This window comes from Sciurus carolinensis, chromosome 13 (genome assembly GCF_902686445.1).
Source record: "Sciurus carolinensis chromosome 13, mSciCar1.2, whole genome shotgun sequence".
In the NCBI taxonomy this organism is placed as follows: Eukaryota; Metazoa; Chordata; class Mammalia; order Rodentia; family Sciuridae; genus Sciurus; species Sciurus carolinensis.
In genome coordinates this window covers 4,171,197-4,192,685 of record NC_062225.1, presented here as the reverse complement: position 1 = coordinate 4,192,685, position 21,489 = coordinate 4,171,197, and the positions used below count along the sequence as shown (strand labels likewise).

General features: G+C 39.6%; 1 protein-coding gene across 3 annotated transcripts in view; it reads right to left on the bottom strand.

Annotated features, from left to right (window-relative positions):
* The window catches only part of Anapc1 (anaphase promoting complex subunit 1), a 75,349-nt gene that overhangs the window by 18,405 nt on the left and 35,455 nt on the right, over positions 1-21,489 (bottom strand). For all 3 annotated transcript variants that reach the window (XM_047522488.1, XM_047522489.1, XM_047522491.1), the window contains 13 exons: positions 18,183-18,261; positions 17,813-17,849; positions 17,649-17,719; positions 15,419-15,597; positions 12,437-12,651; positions 10,254-10,372; positions 8,977-9,248; positions 7,385-7,619; positions 5,730-5,821; positions 4,421-4,555; positions 4,180-4,262; positions 2,918-2,996; positions 2,008-2,082 (listed from right to left, as the gene is read on the bottom strand). In XM_047522488.1, the coding sequence (XP_047378444.1) occupies positions 2,008-2,082; positions 2,918-2,996; positions 4,180-4,262; positions 4,421-4,555; positions 5,730-5,821; positions 7,385-7,619; positions 8,977-9,248; positions 10,254-10,372; positions 12,437-12,651; positions 15,419-15,597; positions 17,649-17,719; positions 17,813-17,849; positions 18,183-18,261 (1,671 nt within the window). The remainder of the gene's footprint in view (positions 1-2,007; positions 2,083-2,917; positions 2,997-4,179; positions 4,263-4,420; positions 4,556-5,729; positions 5,822-7,384; positions 7,620-8,976; positions 9,249-10,253; positions 10,373-12,436; positions 12,652-15,418; positions 15,598-17,648; positions 17,720-17,812; positions 17,850-18,182; positions 18,262-21,489) is intronic.

The following is a 21,489-nucleotide window of genomic DNA, read 5'->3' as shown; positions in this document are numbered from 1 at the left end:
TGAGTGAGTAGTCTAAAGAACTATACGACTCTGAAGTGAGTTACTTGTACACACATGCATAACCTGGTCACAACATTCATATATGCTGAAGCATCTGCCCTCAGCATCACGTGGGGATGGGAAAGTGCTACTTGACAGCAGGCATTTCTAAGGCTCCTTTGAGTCTTCAAAACGACATGTACAGTGGAGCCTGAAGGACTGGCTCTGAATTCCAGCACAGCCATCTACAAGCTCGGAGGGCAAAGGCAAGTTTCTTGATGGCTCTGTGCCTCATCTATGAATAAGCATAACAGATTGTCCCACCTGTCTATGAGAAACAGACGACTAAATCCATTGAAAACTCTTAAAATTAGCTGGCACAGAGTAAGTCCATTGTAAGTGTTAGCTATAGTTATTATTATTACTCTGTACCACCCTTGGTCACAACATCACACTGAAGCATCATTAAGGAACAGAGTTGAAAATAACTGGGGGCGGGGGGAGTCTTAAATCTGGTCCTTTGTCATATGGCCCCCTAAAATTAAAAAAAACAAAACAAAACAAAATAGGAGTGGTCACAAGGAAATATGTGATCACTTAAGAGTTATGAACCTAGAGGTGCTCATTAAAAAAGAAAAGACCACCCTACTCGAGTCCTGTAGAAGGTCCAGTGCACAAATCCAAAGCTCTAAAGTCCTACCAGTCAGGCTGCAGTCTTACCCCAGCCCCTATCAGCTGGGTGACTTAGACCAGCCTGGCCTTCCTGGCAACAGTGACGTAGTGAACTTCAGTGGCTGTGTACTAGTTGCTACAAATGTTCATGGAAGTCTGAGGCACAAGAGTCAAAACCTGGAACCTGCTCAAGTGTCCCACCAATGAAAATGGAGAAAGAAATAGTCATCCATGGAACACCGCTTAATAATAAAAGGGGAACTACTAATATACTAACCAATACCTCAAAATCATGCTGAGTGAAGCAGCTATACTTGACTGCACTAATGTAAACTTCTGAATCAGTAAAAACAATATATTTTGGAGAAAAGAGCAGAATGCTGCTTGTTGAGAGTGGGGTAGGCCTACAGGCTCAGGGAAGGGGCACAAGAGACAGGTTTGTTTCCACACGTATATGCATTTGTCAAATCTTACCAAACAGTATACTTAAGATTTGTGCTCTTTACAGTATACAAACGTTGTCTTATAAGGGAAAAAAAAAAAAAAAAAAGACTGACTCCTTTAATTAGGAGTGTGTGTGTAAGTGTGTGTGTGTGTGTGTGTGTAGTAGGTTATGCATACTGAATTATTTGGGAGAAGTTCGTTACTATCTGCAACCTTGAAATTCATCCAAAAATAACAGATTAGATAAAGGAATAAATTATTAAGTGATGGATTATAGACCTTAAGTTTACATAGTAAAACATTAATTGTTGAATCTATTGGCAATATGGATGTTCACATGAAGTTTTTCAACCTTTATTCTGAGATTTTTCTTATGAAAATATTAAGGGAAACAGACAATCTAGTATTATCAAGGATAATTAGATTTGTTTCAAAATACAAATGAACTGAGAGACCACTAGAAATGGACAGCTGACTAAAGGAAACAGTTACAATATCTGATTCTGAGTTTTTACAAAAGGGCTTCTTTATTTTCAACTAATAAACAAGGTTTATTCAATAAACATGCTATAAAATTCAAAAACTATAAATGATCTAAAATTGTTACTAATTAAAATAGTATCTTAGATAAATGTGTGATTAGAATTAAAATTTCAAAATTCTTTTCTAGAGTACTTTGGGATATTTAATTTTTTAAGAACTATAATTTTTAGGTGTCTAGGGTCAAAAGAGAAGGTTGAGGTCTGTAGTCAGTACACACTTTTTCAATGAAAGTTCTTTTCTGTCTTAACCGGATACCCCAGTGATCAATATTGCCTTCATAAGAAAAATTATTCTATAGGATTTTGGAAAATACCACAAGAAATACTAATTTTGTGCTATTAAAGATTTAATATTTACTGAAGTACTTACTTGAGGAACATTGCTGTCAACCCACTTGGAATTTGGTAAAATATCATCCCACAAAATCAGGCATCGAGCAAGAGTCTTAAAAATGCATTACAGATAAAATTAATTAGAGCAGGCAAAGTTCACAGATTTTGTAACAGTAATAATAGTAAATAGAACTATTTAAGTATCAGTTTCTAGTTATGACAACTCTGAAAAATAAGCATATAGTATTAAAATATTTAGATCTTAAAGAAAAACTAAATTGTACTGGTCATCATCAATGTTTAGAGGAGTTGGAAAAGATTTTTAATTGCTGTATAAAAGAAAAATCACAAAAGGGAGGAATCATACATAGCTCTGCCTTCACACCATAATTCAAAAGATTTCACAGGGTAAGTTTAAACATTAAAAAAAAAGACAGGAGGAGCTGGGGTTGTGGTTCAGTGCTAGAGCGCTCGCTTAGTGCATGTGAGGCCCTGGGTTTGAGTCTCAGCACCACATAAAAAAATTAAATAAAGGTATTGTGTCCACCTATGACTATAAAAAAACATATTAAAAAAAAGGAAAAATTTTAGGCAACTGTTACTGTCATTATAACCTTAACAATATTATTACATCCTTAATAATAATCAAAAAATGTAAAATATGGAAGTTAATAAAGTTCTAGCTACTTGCTTTTTAAAGGAAGTTTTGGATAGTAATAATAATTATTATTATTAATAAAAGAACTGTCACATCAAGCATTATCAACGTGGTTGCCTTTCCTATGATTAGTGAAGCTATATTTGAGTTATTTCAAAAAACTTTGCCAGATATACGTGATGAATTAAAAGTAAAAGACACTCTTGTCAAGGCATTTAAACCTGCATACTAAGCCTGAAAACCCCCTCGTGAACTCCCTTCATGTCAACAGAAATGAAAATGCACATACCCTAAGTAAGAGAAATTCTGGTTTCACAAAGTCCAGCAAATACATGGTATCAGGAGCTCGGAGCCAGTCTGCGATGGATCTGTTGGTGGAGGCACCAGTGGGGTGACACTCAGGTAGAGAGCAAGAGAACCAAGCATCCTAACACTTGAAAATGCTTCTTCCCATTCTGCCCTGATCTTTTATTCCCATAACACTTCCACTCTCTAACGATATATTGATCATGTACGTGCTGCATCTTACAACACTCCATAAGGGCAGACGTGTTTAGTTTTGTTTTGTTCACTGAAGTGTTCCCGCCTCAAGAGGCAATGACACACACATTCATCTAAGCAGCAGATGAACAACTATTTTTGACCACTCTGTTAGTTCTCCACACTCGCCCTCTTTCCAAAGGGAGGGATTTAAAACACTGAAAAGTCTTGTGCATCTTAGAGTATTTTTTAAATGAAAAGATTTACACCATCATATAATATGTCTCCTACTCAACTAAACTACTCTCCTATGCAAAATGTTAGAATAAATGTCAAAGGTCTACTTTCAAGTGTCAGCAACTAGAGGGGACGGAAAGGCAAGTGGTCTGATCATCAGCAAAGCTTCAGAGCTGAGCAGAATCATTTTTAAAAATGGTAACCAAGAACAAACAATACTAAGTATTTCTGGCTTAATCAATCCTCACAAATGATATGCAAACGTGATGAAAAGAACCTTGGACACTATTTGAATGTCAGTGACATTAACTTCAAACAGAAAAGAACAGAAATTGACAGTTACATTCAGCCCTCTATATCCTTGGGTTCTGCATCCAACTGAAAATACTTGAGGGAAAAGGCCTGCATCTGCATTGAACAGTAAGTCTTTTGTTCCTGGGATTATTTCCTAAACAATATGATATATCATGTACACATTATATACTCTAAGTAATTTAGAGATGATTAAAATTATATAGGAGGACGTGTGTAAGGTTATATAAAAATAATATGCCATTTTATATAAGAAACTTGAGCAAGTATGGATTTTAACATCTGTGGGAGTCCTGGAACCATCCCCCTGCAGATACTGAGAGACAACTGTATACTATCAAATACCATTAAGGTAACAAAATGTATTTCTTTCTAGATAAAATCTATATAACTTATAGAATTTAAGAGAATGAAAATCAGGTTCCATTAGCAGAAGGAAAATTAACACCTAAGATAATTTATTACTGAGGTCAGAAAGGAAGTTATGCTATCATGGCAAGGGTTAAGCAAGGGTACAAATACCTGTTATTGGTTTTTAAGTAGATCATAGCCAAAGCAAGAGTAGCACCTGGACAAGTCACATCGACATTTATGGTATCTCCTTCCTGTTGACAGAAGAGTCATAGAGGTTAAGAGTTTATGCTTCTGAATGCTAGTCAACACTTAAAATTAGCATATCTACAACTGTTGGTATGAAAACTACTATTATCAAATGAACTTCTTAGGTTCTGGCAGCCTGATCTGTTACCGTCTTTGAACTTACTTTAATCTGGTAGCTTGGAGATTTATGTTTCTCCCTGTGTACTCCCGCTTGAAAGCGCCTATGACCTCCAACCATGTACTGGTACAGCTGCTCGGGCACGTTGAGATCAGACATGCCTATCAGATTACTGCCATGCTAGAAAACAAAACAGAAGGCATGAAGGAGATCTCACAGGAGAAAACCTGCAACACACACCCACAACAGATGAAGGGCCGAAATGACTTCAAAGCAGGGTATTTTGATTTTTCTTTCCAATTAAATAAACATTACTCAGAAGATAATAAACTATTAATTCTCATAAAAATTATAAAATGTGAATATTCGAGTTGGTAATCACTTGCTCAGTGTCAGGCACATTTCTAGGCATGTTTAACATGAATTAACACTTAATTCAACAATACTAGCCAACACCTACTACGAAAGAGTTCCATTTTATAGATGAGAAAAATGAGGTACAGAGGGATGAAGCGCAAGGTCAACTAGCTATTACATGCAGGATTAGATGTAAGATGAAATGAGGCAGTTCTGCTCAACAGTTCGCAGGCAGTAACTGTCTATAAACAACAATAGAGTCAAATGACCTAACTGACTCGTCAGACCAGGATGCAGGCCCGATTCCCGGTATGATGCTTTTCTATGGTACTATCTGCTTCTTCAGCTCAAATGCTTAAGTCAAAACCCCAAAAGATGGTCAAACACAAGGTGGATTTTAGAAAGCACGTAAGAAGAAACTTTCTTTATGCCATTTAGTGTGACCATACACTGTACTGGTGGCTCCTCAGGGGACTACATTCCATGTGAAACAATCACTAGATGAAATGTCTGTGGTCATTTTGTACACATCTCTTGGATGAAATTAAAGATGGGCCAACCTGATATTGCAAGTGTCACAAGCAAATGCGACTATGGCAGCATTCTGGGATACAGAGTGAACATCACAAGGGCAAGAGACCAGGATTTATTTCTAGTTAGCACCTTCGGCAGACTCCGAGGGCTCCCTGTCATATACTTTGTTTTCTATCAGAGTGGGCTGTCGCTTCTTCACCTTATGTCTTGAACGTTTTTCAAGAAACCTCTTTCCCTTAGTTCTCTCATAAACACCTATCATCTAAGCCAGGGGGAAGACATCTTCAAGTCCCACTCTTCATTACAACTTCTCTCCATTTGCAAATGTTGTACTCAGAAAAATAACCAGAAGGGCAGGCTGAGAATCAGAGGGCAGAGTGGCATTCCGAGTTAAGAGTCAGGTCATTCCTCTCGACATGCAGATGTCCCAAGTGGAGCATGGGAAGGTACAGATGCAGCTTACCCCCAAGCAAACCATGCCCAGGGCCAGGCCAGCAGCTAAAGAGTATGACTCTCGATCAGTGCAGTACTCCATCTCAGGACCAGGGGGCCGCCCTGCGGGAAGAGAGCAACCTAGTTCAAGCCAGCTTCCTAAGACTCCAACTCTTACAAATTTTATAGAGTTGACTTTCACGTTGCCTAAGAGAAACGGGTTCACTATGACTCCCCCAGAAAGTTGTGAGGCCATCACAAATGATGTCACGCTGTCTCTGGATATGTTCTCAGACACTCATTTTGAATTTACTGATCCCTACTATGGTAAAATTTCTGTGTTGATCCTAAAAGTTTGGCTGGATACAAAATTCACATTTTTAAAAAGCACTCCATAATTCTAAGTCTATCCTTCTGGAAAACAAAATGTATTATGTATAAAAAAAACCCTCCCTCCAAAAGGAGTTCACATGTTTAGAATTTAATCCCCTGGAGGGAGAATGCAATTAAAAAAGAAAAAAATTATATAAAGGTAAAGCATAATATTTACACATAATAGCAAAGAATTAGAAACAACCTAAAAAGTCCTGAAGACAGAAATGATTAAGCATTTTATAAGACTCAAGGAGATGTTACACAATATAAATTAATTTTTAAAAAAATTTATGACAATGATCTATTTTCAAAAGGCAGAATAGGTATATGTACATTCTGGTGGCAATGCATAAAAGAACATACACATATACATCAAATCTACACACAATATGAGAGAGGCACACCGTGGTGGTGAGACCATGCAATGACATCATCAGCTATCACTATGAGATAGCCAAAGTATGTTGAATTACCTTGGAGATGAATAAGCTTTGACCAACCACTGTTGGATACCTCCTGAGTAAACATTTTTCATATTAACAACTTATGCTATTATATATTTTAGTAACAGGGACATTTCAGTTTTGTGAACAATTTCTTTCATCATTACACTAGACCCAATTATCAGTCCCATCTTCCCTGCCCTACAATGCTAATCCTCTGAAACATCCTCAGAAACAGCCTCTAGCAGACCTAGTCATGTGGCTGACTTTGGTCTAGAATCTCAGCAGGCATCACGTACACAGGAATGAAGCATGCTTCCATTATTTGGTTCTCTCTCTTACTGATTGTGTGCAGCCTCTTCAGGCATTATTCCTTAGGCACTATGTGTAACAACTGCTTATACAGCATTCACACAGCACTGGGTTTCATCGGTAATCTAAGACGATTTAAAGCATGTGGGAGGATATGCACAGGTTCCATCTTCCACTCCACTTCAAGTGCTACTGCCCAGCAGAAGAAACACGGTGACACTAAGGACCAAAACAATCAATCTGAATTTTAAGTGCTGGCCACTGCCAGACACTTCCCGGAAAAGACAGTGGATAAAATCACATGCTCACATGTGATTAAGAACAGAGATACCTCATATTGGAGTTTAGTTAACAGGCTGCCAAATAAGTACCCATCTAATAATCTGCACAGTAACATTAGCCTTGGGAAACATTACTCTCAGTTTGTTAGTGATTCTGTGCTCATAAAGCTACTACTGTTTTACCTTGATTTTTGTAATTTTATTATGACTTCACTTGGGTTCATGTGGAGTGGGACATGTATACATATGACATTTCAGCATTATTAACCCCATACCTATTTCAGCCAAGAGGACCTCAGCAGTATGCCTGTGAGCTGTCCCTTGATATACAAGGCCAATGCCAACCACTGCAGCCACTTGGACATTGTGAGGAACATCAAGCTCTGTGGACGTTGGAGGTAAGAGAGCAGGAATGTGAATGCTGAGCAGCCGAGTGATTGACATATCCATGGTGCCCAGTTTTGCAGCAGAAACACCAAGTAGCAGTCCAATGCTTGTCATTTCATGGCCCTAAGATGGAAAAAGAATGAAACTTAAGACTCACTACCCAAACAAATGTGTGTTTTTAAATGAAATATTGTCTGCCACTTCCTGTAAGAACTTTCATGATATAGGCAGTGACAGACATGGACTTTCCTCTCTTAGAGCTAGTGTGCAAGAGGGGTAAAAAGTGTTAAACTAAAATACACCAACTAATCCATTATTAAAAAGTAATTACAGAGAGTGGGAAAGATGATGGAATGAGATTGACATCACTACCCTAGGTACACGTATAATTGCACAGATGGTATGACTCTATACCATGTGCAACCAGAGAAGTGAAAAATTGTGCTCCATTCGTGTACAATAAATCAAAATGCATTCTGCTATTGTATATAACTAATTAGGACGAATTTTTTTAAATGGTAAAAAGAGAAGTAATTACAGGGCTACAGATGTGGTTCAGTGGTAGAGCACTTGTCTAGCATGTGCGGGGGCACTGCGTTCAATCCTTAGCAGCACATAAAAACAGGTAACTGAAATAGAGGTACGATGTCCAACTATGACTAAAAAAAAAGTAATTAAAGCTGGTCATGGTGGTACACACCTGTAATCCTAGCAACTCAGGAGGCTGAGGCAAGAGGTGTGCAAGTTCAAAGCCAATCTCAGCAACATAGCAAGGTCCTAAGCAACTTAGCAAGACTCTGTCTCAATATAAAAAATAAATAAATATAAAATGGGCTGTGGATGTGGCTCAGTGGCTCAGTGCCCCTGGGTTCAATCTCTGGTACCAAAAAAAAAAAAAAAAAAAAAAGAAGAGCAATAAAAGGGTTGGAGTGCAACTCAGAGGTAGAGCACTTGCTAACATGCACAAGGCCCTGGGTTTGACCCCCAGGACCACAAGAACAGAAAGAGAGAGAACAGGAGAACAACAACGAAAAAAAGAGTAGTATAACAAAAAGTAAGAAGTACCAAGTATCTTAAGGAGTATGTACAAGGGAGCCCATTTAAGACCAGAGGAGCTGGAGGACTATTAGGAAGCAATCTTGACAGATGATGTGAACGGGCCTTGAAGGATAAGCACAAATTACTGGAAAAAGGGCAGGAAGCAGGGCACTCATGTTGAGCAGGAGGAGCAACAGAGGAAAATCCAAGCGTGGTTGCAGAAGCATTACACAGGTTCCTGGCAGCACGTTAAGGGCAATGGAAGATGGTTAGGTGGTTCTGACAAGTGAGTGACACACACTGGTTTACACTTTAGAAAGATTAGTCTGCCTGATAGAGATGGATGGACTTAGGGGGACAAGAAGGAAGGGCCAGCAGAGCAAGGAGAGACTACTGCAGCAGGAAGGTGAGGTGCAGCACCAGGCCCTGGAGCGCGAGTCACCTTGGTCAAGTAGTCGTGGATGTTGAGAGTGGCCAACTTGGTAAGGTGCCCGTTCAGACCCAGCGCCATGAGGAAGCCGGCATACTCATTGGCTAACTCGGCATGCTTGGGCTTGTTGTAAACGATCCACGCAGAGTCAATCTGGGAGGCTGGGGCTATCTTCAGGCCAGCAGCGACGCCGTTGTGGAAGCTGGCCCAGCTTGTCATGTTGGGGGGCACATCGATGTTCCCACTGTTGAGGTCCACTGTTGTGTTCCTAGGGGGAGCTCGCCCTATTCAAAGGATATTTACATTGAAAGAATAAAAATTCACAAAAGAAAATAGTAGATCTCTGAGAATAAGATTGCTTTCACTGCTTTGAAACCCTTAAATTAGCCCCATAACACCTGGAATGATATCAGGCTCTATGGGCACAAGAACTATGGGCACATGAATCAAATAGTGCCAGGTGGAAAAATCTTAACTGCTCAATGTGTCTCGCTAAAATGCACAAAAAGATAGTAACTGGTACTGACTTAACTTCATACAGATCTTATTAGGATACTTGCTGCTTTGAAATCTTTCAATCAGCAGGGAGCTTAATTGGAAATTAAAATGAGGATTCATACCATAGTTTAACCTCATGAGTAACAAATCCCAAAAGGCAACTGATGTTACTAATGTTGATTTCAAACTTTCCATCCCATATTTTTCTTTGGACATTAAGGAAAAATTAGATTTTAAGAAGAGATAAACTATGAATCTGCTTGTTCTCTCTCCTTTGTATGTGCCAATCCCTCCCTATGTGTAGACAGATGTCTAATCATATGCTATTGTTAAAAATATGCCAAGTTGTGAAGGCTACATAAAAAGCATCTGTTGATAGACTTGAGTTACCCAATCAACTACAAAGAAGTATTCACTAAATTTAATTTTATGGTCAATATATTTAAAAGCAATACAAATTAAACATTTGTGATTCTCCATGTTCAGTTTGAGTTTTCTTTCTTTGATTCCTTTTTGATCTATATTGTCTACAAATACTGAATTCTTTTTATGTTTTGAATGTTCTGTATTAGCTCAAGTCATTGATAGATATTTAAAATACATATTCTAATTATTGCAATTATCAAGTTCATTAGCTCACTGAAAATACGGTTTTAAAAGACTTCTAAAAATTTATGCACAATGAATTTTAAATAGTGTGTTATCTGCAGCATACATACACATACACACACACACACAGCATGGAGCACAGAGTGAAACACACTCATCTTTACCCTCTGAATATAACATACCAGTCAAGTTCAACTTGGGAATAGGCAATGGTTCTGTTGGAACAGGATGGTATGAAAACAAGGTAAACATTCCTCGCCCGACGGGAAGGGCCATCGTTCGCTGACACAACTGGAGTAATCTGTAATTAAAGTAAAAACCAACAGATTAAAAACCTTAAAGCCAAGTACATCGACCAGTAGGAAAGCGCTTCCCCAGAAGGTCACGCGTTCTCACCAAGGCAAACCCAAAGCCCACATGCTCTTCCCATTAACACTGCTGCTCCCAAGGAACAGGTGCTTTCTTTTGTTTCAGATTTGCTTTGAATAAACTAAGCCAAAGCTCCCTGAGTATCTGCAAAAAAGGTGTAAAATTCTACTCTGATGGATGTTAACCTTCTCCAAGAAAAATAAGGCACTTTCTGGGTTTTGTTACAGTGTTGCTTCTAGCTGCCTCAGGACATGAAGGCTCTTCCTCCCCTTTCTTTTGGCCAGTACTCCAACCACTCTCTGGTTTGTACAGAGACGGAAAGGAAGTGAACGGATCCAGGTCTCTGGGGAACAGACCTGTGTTTCACTGCACGCTGGTGAGGGAGGACGGACAGCCCTGTACCGTGGCACAGTGGGCAGGCTCCAGGCTGAGACAGCTGCTGTGGGCTCTGCCACAAAGTTAGCACAGCCCTCTAGCTTGTTGTATGTTGAATTCCTTTCCATATAAGCCATTAAAATATGACAAAAAGTTAGCAAATTTTGTAAGTAGGCATTTATAACTAACAAATGCTTTTCAAAGTTGTATTCGAAAACACAGAAATACCCCTTTCAGAGGCTAACAAACGGGCTAACACTTTCTCTGCAGATGAAGCTATCCATAAGCACTCTCTCCCCCTAATTATACACATATGTAACTGCTTTTCTAGCTCAGTGGAGAGGAAAATTTTATTGTTCTAAGATTCCCTGGGAACACAGGTGCATTAATTTGAAATCAGGGAAATTCAAGGCCAGGAGGCTGCATCCCATAGAATTTTTTAGTGGAAACCTTATACATAATCCAACTCAACCTTGATAAAGTCACAAAATTATAACAGCAATAACAAGAATACTGTATCTCCTGAATATAAGATGCCACTGATAAAATGTTTGATGATCTCACAAAGTACTAAGGAAGAAAAATGCTGCCAAGTGAACTGACAGCTATTAACTAAGAGACACATTCTCATTTCAGAGATATTAAAAAGTTTCTAAAAACGAGCATCTTAGAATCAATGCACTGTCAGTACCACTGCCCTGCTGTACTGCGCTTCACTGTGTGCTAGGCAGGACCCTAAGCACTGTGTAAGGCCGCAATGGATGCAGAGGGCAACTCCTAGGAGGTAGAATAATGCAAACACACAGTGGCAGCAGCTTCAGCCCAAGTAGTCTATCCAAAGTCACCCAGCAGATAGTGGCCTCGCCTGTGGAGCCCATGCTCCTAACTCCTAGGCTCTACACTCAACTTCTCTAGCTCTCAGGCTGCTCATTATAGGTACTAGTCCCTAACTACACATGGAGAGGAAATTATGGCTCAGATCCTCGGTAGCCTGTGACTAAGTGCAGGGGGTCCCTTCCCCTGAAGCAGCCCCTTTAGAAAAAGTACAGAGAACTAGAAAACAGCAGCAGAGGGATGACTGATAAGAGAGACAAGGCAGATAAAAGAATAAGAAAGAATTTAAAAATATAAGTTGAAGTGTCCAAAGGCAATGGCTCTGGAAGGTCGCAGGCGTGTGACACTAGTCACTAGAATTTAACAATTTACAAAGGGCTGTAACATGTTAGAGTTATCTAGATAAACGGTTGTAGAGTTATTACCTGTCACATTAAAAAAAAATATTTAAGTTTAAAAGAAAAATATCAATATCTATTCTTGATCAAGACACAGAAGAATGTGTGCAGTGTTTTGCTGTTTGTAACCATGATGGTAACTTCGAGCAGTGGCTTTAGATTCACGTTTTCTCAACAGTGCACTGCTATATTTCACAAGGAGGGTCCACGCCCTCACTGTGAAACGTGTACGGCTGGGTGGAAAGGTAAACCATGTGGTTAGCTTGTAACTTCACTGTGACTTTTAAAATCTTTTTAGAGCTTCAACTGCTAAAAAATTGAAGGGAAAACAAATGGAGTCTCAGACTGAACCCAACTCTTGGCAGGGGACAATGAGCGCGTTCCTTCACCTGTTCTCCTTCTCTTCAATGAACTCGTGGTCGCTGAGCTCCGGGTACTGCACCACATTGACACGAACAGGGTGCGCACTCTGCAGAAGCCTGCGCACGTCCTGCACCCGCAAGTCTTCACTCCATATCAAGGACATAACCTCGTGGTTCATGTCATTCATGCCATCGTCCTCCTCCTCAGCTTCTGTTCCTGAAGGAACATCTGATGAGAGCACCTGGGTAACAGACTTCATTGTAATAATAATTTAACAAGCAGTGACAGCACTTCCTGAACGTGAGGACGTACAGGCTAACACACCACTACTACACCAGGACACGCCAAGACCCTAACCCACACATCCTGTTGCCCAGGCTGGCCCTGAGCTCCTAGGCTCAAGTGACGATCCTCCCGCCTCAGCCTCCCAAGTAAGTGGGACTACAGCAGCCACCAGCTTGCCCACCTCCTACAGGTCTTTTTTAAAAGTACTGTAGCGCCTACTTGGAAACATTCTTTATTGAACTGAGGGGAAATTTTAAAATTTACATTTAGGACAACGGGGCTGAATGCACTGAGAGAAAAATTAATCTACACCCTAATCATTTTAAAAAGGAAGCTATTCCCAGTGGACTCTGAGCCACCCCCGCCCACCCACTCACTCTCCTACTACATGAGGTACTATCTGCTGATCAGTACGCTAAACAGAATGGAAATGGTCAATTTTCACTTTTTTCCCTAAGTTATGTTTCAAATAAAAATCTCTTAAAGGTTAAAAAATAATTTCTTAAAAAGAGCTGTGGTTGTGACTCAGTGGTGGAGTACTTGCCTAGCTCGTGTGAGGCACTGGGATTGATCCTCAGCAGAAGGAAGGAGGGAAGGAAGTAAGGAAGGAAAGGGAGGGAAGGAAGGTGGGAGGGGAGGAAAGGGAGGTAGAAAGGTAGAAAGGTGGGTAGGTATTGTGTTCACCTACAACTTAAAAGAAGAAGAAAGGAGCTGACTGCTGCCCACTGCCCACTCCCCAGGATCTCGCCAGGGGCTCCAGGATGGGGCTCTCCAGTTCAAAGAACTCAGTCTGACTACAACACAAATGCATTTCACGTGGGATTCCTTCACTTGCTCCCAAGAAGTTTTAAATGCCTTTAGCAAAAGATTAAATCCCAGCTGAAATGTTAGTTTTGTCTCACTGTGGAAGCAGCAAGTTAGCAAGAAAAGAATAAATAAATAACCAATGTGAGCAGACAGTCACTCTTAGTTCATAACAGTTCACTGTGGTTGTTCCGGGGGATCTAATTTTCAAGGAAGCCATAGTCAAGCCCTGCGTAAGCACATCTCCTTCACAACAGACCACTGACAGTGGTCCCTTAAGAGAACACTGCCGAGCGGCACTGGCCTCGTGTACCACAGTGTATTACAACAGAACTGTCTAGTGATAAGTCTCTCATGGGCGACACAGGACAGTACACACAGGAGTGTGAGTCACCCAGGAAACACAAACCCAGATAGCCAACGAACTAAAGTTACATGGGCTCAGTTACAAAATGTACCTCCAAACAACTGAACAAATTGAATCCAGGTGTGATTACATGTGATGACGCTTAAGTAACAGTTACAGGTATTGAAATACTTCCTCTCATGGTGAAAGAGAGCTAAATGCTGAAGACATTTTTTGGTCAGGGAAAATATGTTAACAAAACAAGATTGGTTTTCTGTTTAAAACAGGGCAAACACTACTAAGGGCTGTTATTCTGATACAGATTTAAAGAGAAGTGGCACCCTGCTGAAGACAGGAGCCCAAGGCAACATTCTGGCACAGGTCTGAGTGAGGCGACTCTGGGGCAGGGAGTAAGTTTCCACCCAGGTCCTAAGACCTACTGTGATCTATGAATAGTCACATGCACTGATTACCATGTGACAATTCCAAGTCTACAATGTACTGATTATTATGTGACAATTCCAAGGCTACTAAGAGATGAGCCCACTGTTTCCTCAGGGACATGAACAAAGTAGAAGAGTCACTGGGAGGGGATTCATTCCTGAATCCTTGATGAGGTACTACTACTTATTTTTAAAAATTAACTAGAGTTCTAGAAGTTTCAAACATTTACTAATTATTTATTGTGGTACTAGGGATCAAACCTAGGGCCTCATACTACTAGTGCTCTGCCATGGGCCACACCCCACCCAACTTGTAAATTTTTAGTTGATATATAATTTTACATATTCGGGGGTTAATGTGACATCCCAATACATACACACATTGTGGAATGATCAGAGTAGTTCGCATTTCTACCAACCCACTGATCATTTCTTTGTGTTAAAAACATTCAAAATCCTCTCCACTAGCTATTTTGATATAATCGATAAATGGTTGTCAACGACAGCTACCTACAAGTTTCATTTTTAAAAGAAGTCGATTATAAAAGATGATTGGATTTAAAGAAATATTTCATTTCTAGGCTTATTAGGACCTATTCTTAAGTAGATAAAGAATGAACGATGACAACTCATGAGGGATAACTTAAGACATCTTCTCAACTCTAGTAAAGAAATATCTTTTTCCTGGGGTTTCAGTCTTATGTAATTGAAAAGATGTATTTATACCTATTTAAAAGGTTGAATTCAAGAAATTCAACACATCGGAAAGCAAGAGAAACAAAAGTTATATATTAACTAAGCTCAGGATACACATGTTCTCACTTTTCCTATGCAATAATCATGAAGCAGCTAATACTAATCTGGGTACAAACAGGGAATCACCTTCTGACTCAGTGCCTGTCCTGACTCAAGTAAAAAGGTCCAGGCAAGACAGAACAGTCACAAAATCTCCTGCTCTCTTGTTCAACATACAATCAATAAGATGTATACCATAATAAACCTCACCTGGCTTATAAAAGAAAAATTGATAAATACACTTGCAAAAAGATGTAAAGGAAAATGAAAAACATTTCTACTTTGATTTTCTTGAAGCTAAAACTGAACTTTGAATGTCCTACGTTGCTACTCACAGATTTCCCTCTGGGTAAGTTTCCTTCGCAGGCCTGCTTGGAAAGATCCTGGCGTCCAATCAAGAGACAGACAGCTTCTGGCCAGTCTGAAGCTGGCTGCTCACGACAATGATAAATTGCATCTCTGATGGGAAGAGCAACTCCAAAGGGAAGAGTTTCCAAATCTCTTAGAGTGAATCCTGTCATGAAAGGAAAGAAGAACAAGGAACAAGTGATTCAGAATTACCACGTTCCCAACTGTCCTCTGGCTGGTTAATACACTCTCTCCTGATGAGAGGAAAGGAATTCACTTTATTCATCTTATTACTACATTTATGGCTTGACATCAGGGATTATTAAAAAGATAACAAAGAGAAAGCCTAAAAGCCTGAAGAAAAGATGATCCAATAGGAAAAACGCAAAGGATCAGAGCCATCTCCCAGCAAAGGAAACTCCAATGGTCAAAACACATTGTGAAAAGACACTCCACCTAATGAGTGATCAGGGCAATGCAAATTAAAACCACTGGCAAATATGATTGCAGTCTCGTTTGACCAATTCTGGAGTCAATCAATACTACACGTCAGCAAGCACGCAGAGCACCAGGAATTCTCACCCACAGACCAAGCAACGTCAACTGGTACAACCAGTATGTACAGAGAGGTCCACCCGGTTAGGCCACCAACAGCCACACAGAACCTGAAGGACTTGTGCATGGACACACAAGTATAAAGATACTCAAAAGCAACACTGCTTCATTATGGAAAAGAGATGGGAAGGGCCAAGTTCCACTGTCTGTCCCCACAGAATGCATACGGTCACTGCTACGAAGTTAACACAGGTGAATCTTTATAAAAAATAATATTGACTAAAGGAAATGAGACAGACCACACATAGATTCACATATTTACATATGGTTCAATAGCATACCATACTAAGTCACATATAAAAATGCAGAACTATGATGAAAAGCAGGGGAGGGCAACACAAAGGTAGGTGGGTAGTGAGGTGTGTGGGCAGAGGGTGCCACCCAGCAGCAGACAGCAGGGTCCTCAACTACACCGGGATGCTGCCATCAAAGCTGCATGACAAGGACAGCAATACTTTCCTGCAAGTTATCCTCTAAATTAACATACACATTTCACACACTTTTTTTAAAAATATTCTTTTAGATGTTGATAGACCTTTATTTTATTCATTTGTATATGCAGTGCTGAGAATCAAACCCAGTGCCAGGCAAGCACTCCACCACTAAGCCACAACCCCAGCCCTCACACTCTTTTATAACATACTTCACATTTAAAATTTACTGAATCCTCAGGCTAATGCAAATTTCTATTTCCCATAATGGGTTTCTAGATTTTATAATGCTATGCATTATTCAGTTTAGAAAGTTGATCAATTACTGAAGTGAAAAATGTTTCCTTATATGAGAACAACACTTTCACTAAACATTAAATGATACTGACAGAACTCAGTCAATACTTTCTGATCTAAGTATCCTATATTTTCCAATTTCAAAGTGGCATACAAAAGCAACCAGGAAAGGTGGACCTGCTTCAATCCCCAGTATTGCCAAAAAAAAAATGAAAAACTTCGCTTAGCACATACTTCAGATTAAGAGTTCAGAAACATCTTGGAGTATTGATTAAAGCACTACTTCTGAACACAGAACTCTATATGACACCCTCATACATTTTTAATCACATATATCAGCAATTTTTAAATTTGTTTCTATTATTTTTTAAAACACTTTAGTATTTTAGTTAATTTAAAACCCGGAAACACAGGTTTTAAATAAAGAACTCTTTTCCCTTTTCCAGCTGAACGTCTGTCATCATGGTGCCTAAAATCTCCAGCCTTCATTCTTCAAAAGCATCCTCTGTACAGTTATATAATTAATTCAGACTTTGCCAGAAATACCTATTTCTAATATCTGAATGTCAAAAGGCTTCAAGTCTGAATGTACAGTGACTAAAGTTCTCTAGTTTCCACAGACACAGCCTCGACTGGCCCATAGTGAATAATGACTTTGAGTCATAGTGGCTTCAAGGCGCTGAGGGATAAAAATCAGGTCCCCCCAGTTATTCTGACACAGAGGTGGTAAAACTGCCAAGAAAGGGAAGCAGGCCTGGAGAAGCGTAATCACGATCCGAGACCTTCCTAAAGATGGCGCCCCTGTCTCCTGCCTCCCAGTCCTAGCTGATTGGGGGGTGCAGAACCAGTCAGGAGGTAACAGAGATGTTCTTACCTACGCTGGTCATCCAGACGACCAACTTTTCAGCTAGGCTAGAAACTGATGTAGCATGTCGGAAACTAAATCTGCAAGAGAAGAAAATTCGAAGTTATTAAATCGAACAGTAAAACAATATTGTTTTAAATTTTAAACACTAAAGTTCAAACAGAATAAAAGACCTGTTTTCTTCTTGTTCCGCTTGTGACTTCTGGGGAGCTAAAAGTCAACAAAGTGAAATTTTATTTTGATAGTCATCCTGGAAATAAGAATTCACAAAACAAACCACTCATAAAAATAAAAATAAATGCACGAAGCAGAAACTTTAATGGCTTGAGACTAACATAGTTCTTTTTAGACATAGTGAAAATAAAAGATTTGCCAGATTTTAAGTAATCCTGGTATCTGAAAAATCGGTTGTGGATTACAAACTAGAACAATACTAGAGGCAAGACAGCCTCAAAAGCTAATGCTTATGAACATTTTATTTCAATTCCAATACTGCCACTGATAAAAATTTATTTTGATAGGCCTGATATTATACCAACTTACCTAAAGTTATTTTGGATAAATATTGCGAGGCCTCCTCCGAAACAGAGCTCTCATCACCAAGAATGTAGAGTGCAACACTCTGTATAAAGGAAAAAAAGAACCTGCTATTTTTCAAATCACTGAAATTAGGAAAATCATAAGGTTGGAAATTCATCCATTTCAGGTGTGAAACGTTACGATTTTGGACAAAAGTTATACAATCACATCACCCTACCTCACTCATGCATGGAATATCTGCAGTACACCAAAACATTCCTTCTGCCCCTGCTTGTCAACTACACGCAGCCCTGGAATCTGCCAGCTGTTCCCCTCCCCGCAGCTCAGAGCGTCCTACCACATAACGCAGATGGGATCAGAGTCCACACGGTCCTCTGGGACCCACTTCTGCACAGTGGCATAAGGTGGCATACAAACACGTTACCGCGAGGGTCAGAGGCGTGCTCCTGTTTCCTGCTGAGTGGTATTCTATTATACAGACACACCAAACTCTGCTTGCTTACTGAAGACCAAGGAACACTGACTGGGTTGTTTCCAGTTTATGGCAAATATGAGAAAAACTGCTTTAAGCATTCACATTGAGGTCTTTATGCAAGTGGGTGTTTTCATTTCTTGTACAGAGGTAATACCCAAAAGTAGGACTGCTTCTTCTTGTGGTACATACGTGTTAAACCTTAAGACAGACTGCCGGTGGGCTGAGGTTGTGACTCAGTAGTACAGCACTTGTCTCATGTGTGAGGCACTGGGTTCGCTCCTCAGCACCGCATGTAAGTAAAAGTGAATAAGATAAAGGTCCATCAACATGTAAAATATAAGGGGCTGGGGATATAGCTCAGTTGGTAGAGTGCTTGCCTTGCAAGCACAAGGCCCTGGGTTTGATCCCCAGCACCGGAAAGAAAAAAAAAAAAAAAAAAAAAGAATAAAAATATATTCTTTAAAAAAAGATCTACAATCCAGGAAAAGAACCTGAGTGTGGTTTACTCAAAAAAGGAAAGGCAAAAAAGAGAAAGGCTGCACCATTTTTGCTGTCCCGCCAGCAACATACAAGAAGGGTTCAGTTGCTCCATGTTCTCCCCAACACTGTTCCAAGTCATTTGAACACATAACTCTAGTATGCGAGTCATACTTAACGAGCATCCAGAAGTATCTCATTTAGGCTTTGTTTCAACACTGAACATTATATTTACTTACAACAATATCCAAATAAATTTGCATAGCAATTCAAATAATTAAGCTTCTAGAGGAAGCTAATTATTTAAAATGTAAGGCCTCTCTTAACCACAAAAAAAAAAAAAAAAGGTTTATACTGCACTGCCAAGTCAATGCATTACCACACACAAATTTTTAAAATTTCAATTACCTCAAATCCATTTTGGATTAACTATTGGGCTAAAATACATTTATTCACTAAGAAACTCCACGCTGTCATTCTAAATTCCAAAGAGCTGTAACAGTACTTGCTTTAAGGAGAAAAGGAACACAGATATGGAAAAAATAAAAAGAACTCTAAAAAGCATAAAATATTTAGCCTATAATAAAAATATATTTTTTAGTCTTTTTTTAGTTGAGATCACATTATTCAAAAATATCAGAGTAAAGTAGAGATAAATCAAGTGTATTAAATGATAAAACAAAGTTCACTGAAGACAAAGGCCCCTAATAACACTAGATCCCTTCCTTCCTCATCTCAACAGATGGTAAACAGCCCATGGCCTTTCCACTCCCACACAGGCAGTGAAGAGCTACAAGCTGGAAGGGTCTGGAACAGGCCGCTGCAAATACCTCATTACTAAACCTTGAATTTAAAAAACGGAAGCCAAAAAATCTAATGACAAAATCAAAAGTCTATAAAGAAAACACAACATATTTTTTAATTTTCTTACTTAAAACGCTCATGGATCTGTGAGGGGCAAGTTAGGCAGCAATGCCTAGAGTACAGACACGACGTGAGAGGAAGCCGAGAGGCCAGCTGAGCACTGAGAACCGCTGGGGAGAGGGCCACCCCCAGAACAGAGAGCACACCTGTTGACCACGACTTGGTGAAGGGACTATCTCCAGAGTCTAAGAACTCCCACGACAATGAACACAATTCAGAAATGGTCAAAGGACTTGAATAGACATTTCCTCAAAGAAGATATATAAATGGTCAATAAGCATATGAAGATATGCTCAATCATCGCTGGACATTAGGGAAATGCTAACCAGAACTACAATGAGACACCATTTCATACCTACTAGGTTGCCTGTATTTTTAAAAAATGGATGGAAATTATGTATTGGCAAGCATGTGGAGAAATCAGGACCCCTTCCTGCATTGTTGGTGAGAATATAAGAAGTGCAGCCACTGTGAAGAAGTTATCATCCAACTCTCACGACCCAGCAACTCTACTCCCAAATGTACATCCAAAAGAACTAAAAGCAGAGACTTGACCAGGTACTTGCATACCCATGATTCAGAGCAGCCTCAATCAAAACAGTCAAAAGGCAGAAACTACCCAAGTGTTTATCAATAGAAAAAAGATGAACTCCGGAACCTCTACACAGCAGAATACTATTCAGCCTGAAGAGGAATGTATTTTGAAACATGCTAGAAGACAGTTGAAGCTGGAAAATAGTAGGCTAAGTGAAATAAGCTGGAAACGGAAGGACAAATATTATATGATTACAATAACACAAGGTACCTAAAATAGAAAAATTCACAGCAACAGAAAGGAGGTCACCAGGGACTGAGGGGAGGAGAGAGAAGTTATTATATGACAGTTACATTAGGGATGATAGAAAAAGTTCTGGATATGGGTACTGTTGATAATTATATAACAGTGTGAATGTATTTAATGCCACTGAGCTGCACACTTAAAAATGGTTACAATGATATGCACATTCATCCATCGTTATTAAAAAAAAAAACCCAAAACCAGAGTCTACATGGGGACTTGGGAAGCCCTTTTCAACATGAAGCAGGGAAGAACATGAAAGAAACGGGTAGGCACCAGGACGTGTGTGGTCTGCTGACTTTTGGGAGAAGGAACCAAGGCAAGGCACGTGGTTCTCCTGGAAGTGGAATGACCCTGCTCTGCAGAGGTCCACCTGGTCCTCCCTCTGCGAGCTGCTGTAAGTTCAGGAACCAAAGGACCCACGCCAAGGACTCACCCGTACCAATGCCTCTAGTTCTCAATTAAGGTTTGATGTTAACGTCTATTAACTATTCAAAATAAACTAAGTTCTAAAAATAAACAAAGATGTGTTTCTTTGAAAAAAAGTCCACAGAATTTTCTTATATCTATAGATAGGATGATTATAAGAATAATAT